An 8,010-nucleotide genomic window follows, 5' to 3' on the forward strand; every position below is an offset into this window, starting at 1 on the left:
AAGTTGCTAACAACAAAATCATCCTCCATAAGCTTTTAAAATAAATTTTCTGAATGAAAACTCCTCTAGAGGCTCAAGTATTAAAATAAAGCATGATGTCAGTATTATGATTGTGTATTTTGCCCAGCAAATGTGAACATATAAATATATAAAGACAAGTGACATGCCTTTATTTTCTTCAGACCTTGATTCTACAACCCTGTGAGAGAAGAACTCTCCTAATATTCTCCTGTGAGGAGAAATATGTGCTTTAAAATTTCTTCTTGCTTTAATTAATTTTCTATCAAAAATTTATAAATCTGATATAAGACTATGGATCTACATGAGTCATCCCAGCGAAATTTTGAAAGTGGCTGGATTTAAGCTGTGAAAGAAAACAAACTAAGCATTTGAGCATTCAAGACAGCCTGCCTGCAGGTCAAACATGAAATGCCTGACTTCCAGGGTTTTCTACCTACCTGGAATTCTTAGTGGGTGAAAAAAGTCCAGTGAACTGGTGTATGGGACTAACAGATTCTCATAGCCTATTTTGTCAGGATGTAAATTTAATTATCAGTGATCTCAACTCTTGCCATCAGATTTAATCTGTAAACAACTATGATGGATATATTTAAATATAGTTTGTGACTGTTTAATATTCCTTCCACTAAAATTAAAAAGTGAATTTGAGAAGATTAAATGAGTGACTAAACCCAAAGATTCCACAAGCAGGTAATTTTTATTTATCTATGTAAAATATGTTTATGCCTAATATACTTTAAATTCACTGATCCATTCATAAAAATTGACTCAGTCAAACCGATTTCCTAGAATGTGGTTCATTGCTGAACATACTTTGTCATTCATCTTGAGCTGTAAATTTAAAATGTTCTTCACATAGAATAAAAAGTGAACATAAAAACCAAGGAAAAGCAAGATAATGTCTGACATTCCCCAGTCTTCTTCTTCCTCAAGTCAAGCTGGTTAGTAACAGGGACAAGACATGACTAGTATTCTTACTAAATATTAAGAGCTTGGACATTCTTCTAAGATTTGGAAAAGCATTGGAATTCCCTTGGGATAGCAAAGAAATCTGGCATCTTCTAAATGGGCATGGATATGACACTCCATTCAACCCAGAATTAGTCCATGTTATTATCTGGATCAGTAGACTGTCTTTCAAACCCATTTTTAATTTTGTAAAATGTTCTTTATGCTAAAGCAAACATATAAGTTAAAATCAAGAAAGAAGATAAAGAAAGACATCCTGACTGACTGCACAGGCCCTGCTTTTAAACTCTATTTATCTACTCCCTTGATAGTCCCAATACTCAGCTTTGCAGAAAAGCACTGAAATACAGAAGAAGAAAATAGTATTTAATAACTTAACAGGGTCTGGAGATTAATGTGAACCATAACACAAGGCTTGCCACTGGAAAATGTGAGTGCAGTATGTTGGAGTTTTTTCTGTTTTACTTTTTCTACAACAGAGGGCTTTATTTATTTTAAAGATTCAGTGAAATGTTGCCTATGAAATAATGTTATATAAAAAGGTGAACATAAAAAGAAACATAGCACCCAATTCCAATACAGCAAAAAAAAAAAAACATGAAATGAAAGATACTGTTCAAAATGTTGAAAAGGGGCCATTTCCCACTAGTAGAGTAATAGGTGACCCCTCTGTCTTCTTCATCCTATTGCCCTGTATCTTGCAAATTCTCTACAATGAACATGCAATAATTTTGTGCTATATCTCATTATTTTAACATAATATACCAAAATGCAGAAAAACAGTGAAAGTATCCAAAATTCTGTAATTCTGCAGTTTCAACAATATCAAATATGTTCATACTCCAGTACATTTTGCACTCACTTGCTAAAGAACCTTCTGTTCAGTAGGTGTTTTACTGCCTCCTCCATGTCCTTGTTTCTAAGACTGTAGATTAAAGATTCATCATGGGAGTCATCACCCCATAGAACATGGATATAATTTTGTCAGTAGTATCCAAGTCATCTGAATTCAGTGTCCCTTTAGACTTGGGTTTCATGTACATGAACAGGATGGTCCCATAGAATATTATGACCACAGTCAGATGAGCTGAGCAGGTAGAGAAAGCTTTGCTTCTCCCCTCAGAGGAGCGAATCTTGAGGATGCTAGAAATGATTAATGAGTAAGAGATAACAATCAAGAGCAGTGGCATCAATGTGAACAATATTGTGGCCACGAGCATGATGAACTCATTGCCTGAGATGTCAGCACAGGCCAATTTCATGACAGCTAGAATTTCACAGGAGAAATGATTGATGATGTTATTCCTGCAGAAAGGCAATTGTACCACAAACACTGTTTGTACTGCCGAGTTGACAGCTCCTATGATCCAGGACCCAGCTGCCATGGATACATAGGCATCCTTGCTCATGATGATGGGATATCTCAGAGGGTTGCAGATAGCCACATAGCGGTCAAAGGCCATCATGCCCAGGAGCACACACTCTGTTGTCCCCATGGCCAAGCCAAGGAACATCTGCACTGCACAGCCAGAAAAGGAAATGGTCTTTCTTTCTGAAAGGAAGCTCACCAGCGTGGAGGGAATAGAGGTGGTGGTATAGCAGATGTCCAAGAAGGAAAGGTTCCCCAGAGAGAAGTACATGGCGGTGTGAAGGTGAGGGTCCAAGATGTTGATTAAAATGAGAGTAGCATTGCCCAGAAGGATGACCACATACATTATGAAGATGAGCACGAAAAAGAGTAACTCAAGCCTCGGGTAACCAGAAAGTCCCTTCAGAAAAAATTCCACCAGAATGGTTTGGTTTTCCCATTTCATTTTACTGCCTCTCTTTTACCTGTAAAAAGTCAAAAAAAATGGTAAATATAATTTATTTCATGTAAATAAATTACATTAAAATTATTTACATTTATTTTATATGTAACATATATTATTTACATAATATAATTTATTACGAGTCCATGTATACCAATGCACAAATATAAAAATTTGCCATGAACCCAATAAATGTATTGAAGAAAGAGAAAAAATAGGGAAGACGAGAAAGGAATATAGCAAAAGAGAATGAAAGAAATAATGCAGAAAGAGAAATATGAGGGGAAGCTATGATATTGATCACTCATTCTGGGCTAGGAAGTTTGTGATTTTTTTTAACATGTTACTTCATTTAAACTCCACATTATCATTTGAAAGATAAGAAAACCTAAGGTGAGAGAGCTCAACCTAAAGTCATATAACTAATACACAGCACAGCCTATAGGCTCCAAGACTACCTGCTTCTGTCCCAACTTGCCTGAGGTTTTTCAATGAATTAGAAAAGCAATACAAAGTACATTGTATAACAGATTTGGTGATTTACTTTAAAACCTCACTCCCAGGTCAGGAGGACTCAACAATAATCCATGTGTATTCCAACACTGAATGAAGTGTGTCAATCTGGATGGAGAATCATCAGAAATGAACCCAACCAGTGATTACTGAATTCCTGATTATCCAGAAAATATGTCTTATTCATGTAAAGCCCAATAATACAAAATTTTTGTGTTAAAGGGCAAACACCTTTTTCTTTGATTAGGGGTGGAAATTTTTTATTTGCTTCTTTATCATACAGTTAGATGTCTTATCATAAACTGACTCTTTACCTTTTAGTGTATGGTTCTATTAATTTTAAAACATGTATAGATTCATATAACCACCACAACTGGAACACAGATCTCTTCTATTAGCTCAAAATACTTACTTGTGATATTCCTTTCTTAGTCACCTCTTCCACCTATCCATACATCCTGGTAACCACTGATATTTTCTATCCCTCTAGTTTCACCTTTACCAGAATGTCATGTAAATAGAGTCATATGCACCACTGGAGTTGGGCTTCTTTCACTTAGCATAAAGCCTATGAGATCCATTCAAGTTGTTATTGTTAAATAGTATTCTTTTGGGTAGATTACTTCATTTTGCCTATCTGTTCACCTTTTGAAGGACATTTGGATTGTTTCCAGTTTTTGGCAATTATAAACAGAGCTACTATAAATATTTCTGTCCCAATTTTTATATGACCATAAGCTTTCATGTTTTTAGAATAACTAACCAGGAATGAGATAACAAGCATGTTTACATGTATAAGAAGCTGCCAAACACTTTTCCAGAGTGGCTGTACCAGTTTTGCATCTCAACTAACAATGAATGAGGGCTCCACTTGCTTCCCATGCCATCACTTAATATTGTCAGTAATTTTTTATCCATCCTAATAGATATATAGTCACATTTAATTATGATTTTGTTTTACATTTCCTTGATGACTAATAATGTTGAACATGTTTCTATATTCTTTTTTTCCATTCTTTAGTAAAGTATCTGTTCATATCTTTTGCCCCATGTTTTAACAAATGGGGGTCTCGCTATTTCACCCAGCCTGTCCCCAAACTCCTGGCCTCAAGCCATTCTCCACCTCAGTCTCCTGAGTAGCTGAGACTGTATATTCATATAACCACCCACTTAACCAGAATTCAGAACTACAAGTATGCACCACCATGCTGGTTCTATTGCTCATTTTTCATTGAGGTTTCTTTTTTCTTGTTGAGTTTTGAGAGTTTTTTATATATTCTGGATATGAGCTATTTATCATTTGTTTTGCATATATTGTCTCCCAGTAGCTGATCTGTCTTCTCATTCTCTAATGCAAACACCTTTTAGTAGCCGTTTTAATTGGTTGCTGCCTAAGTCCAAATTGAACATGATACAAAGAAAGCCTATGACTAAAGAGACATCTAACAGCACATCTCACTTAGGTGATACTGCAGAAAAATATGTTTATTGCAGCACTGTTCACAATAGCAAAGACTTCGAACCAACCCAAATGCCCATCAGTGATAGACTGATTAAAGAAAATATGGCACATATACACCATGGAATACTATGCAGCCATGAAAAGGATGAGTGCATGTCCTTTGCAGGGATATGGATAAAGCTGGAAACCATCATTCTCAGCAAAATGACCCAAGAACAGAAAACCAAACACCACATGTTCTCGCTCTTAAGTGGGTGTTGAACAATGAGAACACGTGGACACAGGGAGGGGAACATCATACACCAGGGCCTGTTGGTGGGGTGGGGAGCTAGGGGAAGGATTGCAGGGGGTGGGGGGGATAAGGGAGGCATAGCATTAGGAGATATATCTAATGTAGATGACGGGGTGATGGATGCAGCAAACCACCATGGCACATGTTTATCTTTGTAACAAACCTGCACATTCTGCACATGTACCCCAGAACTTAAAGTATAATAAAAAACAGAAAAATATTCACTGGAATATAGCCACTCCTTGGGAATGGAAATGGTGGGTTTTGCTTCTAAAATCCTTGCCTCCAAAAGTCTCAAGCCATCTCTTTTAATTTTTCCTCAGTAACAGTCCTTTCCTCCAACTCCACCACCCCTCTACACAAACAAATTTCCAGTAGTATCCTTGTCCATCAATGCAGATGCCACTGAAAATGGCCCAGTTAATTCACAAAACAAAAAGTAATTTTTGGAAAACAAACTAAGCACTTAACACATAGGCCATTTCTCCTTATTCGTGAAACTTGGCACAAGTTTAAAGTCTAAATTGAGTCCTGTGAACTTATTTCAGCCAACGTCTAACTAACCAGATCTGCCTTCGGCCATTATAAGGGTATTTCTCCTTTCATCCTATTTTGCCGTTATTTCCATCAACTCCACTTTTTACACTTTGGAATTTTTTTATACCCTAGAAATACATCCTTTTTTATCTAAACCCCAGATTCACTTTCTTAATGCTAGGTCATAAATAAAGCCACCTCAATTCCAATTCCCTGGTAAATCATGATTGAGAAGCAATTTCATGGTAAGAAACATTCTTCTAACCACTGCCATGATGCAGCTATTATTGTGTCAAGTCCACTTTGTCTAATAGAGGGAACATGTGCTTAAATCCTATCTTGGCCAGTTACCAGCTATGACCATGGGCAATTTATAACTTCTCTGAATCTCATCTACAACATGGGGGTCTTAACAGGCTTATAATAGGGTTCTTGGGAGAATAAATAGGCAATGCATGTAAAGTACATAGCATGTAGTAAGCACTACTTCAGTTTCTTCTTATCTTCTATTGACTTGTTCTCTCAGTCAAGTTCTTTCATATCTGTGTCCCCAGTATCAACTGCTGCACAAGTATCTTTGGAATTTCATTAATCAGACTTTCTCAGATATCAAGTCTCCTTTCATCTAACTCAATGACTATTTTCTTTTTACCACATCCATGATATGAGATAGATGCGCATCATACCAATGTGTACTCACTTTGCAGAGAATAGTGTTATACCATTATAACAAAAGTCCACTGCAGTTTAAAACAAGGAACATATAGGGTGACATGTTTAAATAGAGGCTATTTCAGTTCATTCATCTAAAATCTAAATGTGTGCATGTATATCTTACAAGTATTAGAACTAAAGTCATCATACAAACACATTACCAGCAACAAAAAAAGACATTAAAAATATTGAAATATCTCCAAAATACTCATGCAAGCATAAAAGGTCAAGATTCTTCCTACTAGCTAAAGATTCATTGCTCCTCTTTATTTACATTTTCACAAATTCAGAGATAGATTCAAAAACAAGTAATAAAAGTTTGGGTTTCAAATAGTACACCTAGTTAGAGGCTCTGGGACAGGGACCATGCTAGAATATTGTCTACTCATGATTACTACTGGATGGACATTTGCTAAACTGAACAAAATAAACCTAAATTGGTGCTGCGATTTAAGTGGCCACAGAATCAGAACTTTGGTGATAACAGACTGCTCTGTATTCCAGATCAAGAGTAAAGATCAGCTGCCTATTGAGCAGCAGAAGAGAGATGACACTGTTAGATACATACACGTGCACTTGTAATAAAGTGAGGACCACAGAGCTATATTTCATAGTTATTTATACAGTTATATAACTTTATTTCCAGTTAGAAATTATGAACATATTCTGCAGTAGGCCTATTGAAAAAAAACTATAAATCTAAACATCATCTGTTTTGAATGTTAAAATTACTTAGTTTTTTCATAATATTTTTTCTTTTTTTCAATTTTCTGATTATATCTGAGACAATCCTCTTGGATTTTTAAGACTATTTCCTGGCCTGGCACAGTGGCTCAAGCCTGTAATCCCAGCATTATGGGAGGCCAAGGCGGGTGGATCACGAGGTCAAGAGATCGAGACCATCCTGGTCAACATGGTGAAACCCTATCTCTACTAAAAATACAAAAAAAATTAGCTGAGCATAGTGGCGCGTGCCTGTAATCCCAGCTACTCAGGAGGCTGAGGCAGGAGAATTGCCTGAACCCAGGAGGCGGAGGTTGTGATGAGCCGAGATCACGCCATTGCACTCCAGCCTGGGTAACAAGAGTGAAACTCCATCTCAAACAAAAAAAAAAAGACTATTTCCTGTATACTTTCTCTAATAAGAAATATCACATTTTCAAACTACATGGCTTATTTCAATTCATTTCATAAGGCTGACTCCCACCCTTAGATTTGTGTTAGTAGTATGCCTTCAGCAATTACCTCTAAATGGAAGGTCGGCTCATTTCCTAGGTTGCAATGCACAGCAGATTATTTTGCCTTGATCTTTGACTTTTAGGCTGTCCAGCAAAATTTTCTGTGAAGCTGATTGATTTCTGAAGAAGAGGGTCACTGTCTGGAAGCCATAATGGCACAGGTTATATTATCTGTAAAATATTGATAACAAAGGTATTATTTCTAAATTGTTTCAAAACTGCATACATTACATCAGATACATTTACAAAGGGAGGGTAATTTGGTTCTGCTTGTTCAAATGTAAGAGGAGAACAAAATATTGGGCAGTTCTATTTGTGAATATGGCATATTTCATTTGTCCCTGAAGCCCATGTGGAAACACTGTCCCATTGAGATGACCCAGGAAATTCTCTGAAGAATCTTCCTTAGGCTCAGGGAGGCAATTTAAATATTTTCTGCTCTCAGGAACATCT

The 8,010-nt window shown here is 36.5% G+C and overlaps 1 protein-coding gene across 1 annotated transcript; it reads right to left on the reverse strand.

The window, feature by feature from the left end:
• Positions 1-701: 701 nt before the first annotated feature.
• Positions 702-7,728, reverse strand: LOC144576432 (olfactory receptor 13C9). Its single transcript, XM_078373645.1, has 2 exons — positions 7,565-7,728; positions 702-2,823 (listed from the first exon to the last, which is right to left on the reverse strand). Exon 2 carries the CDS (start codon positions 2,802-2,804, stop codon positions 1,923-1,925), a length of 882 nt encoding a protein of 293 aa, XP_078229771.1. The 5' UTR covers positions 2,805-2,823; positions 7,565-7,728; the 3' UTR covers positions 702-1,922.
• Between the last annotated feature and the right edge of the window lie 282 nt (positions 7,729-8,010).

The sequence above is a fragment of the Callithrix jacchus genome, chromosome 1, assembly GCF_049354715.1.
Source record: "Callithrix jacchus isolate 240 chromosome 1, calJac240_pri, whole genome shotgun sequence".
NCBI lineage: Eukaryota > Metazoa > Chordata > Mammalia > Primates > Cebidae > Callithrix > Callithrix jacchus.

Coding starts and splice junctions, on each gene's coding strand:
- LOC144576432 (XM_078373645.1), bottom strand. CDS start 2,804: ATGAAATGGGAAAACCAAACCATTCTGGTGGAATTTTTTCTGAAGGGA.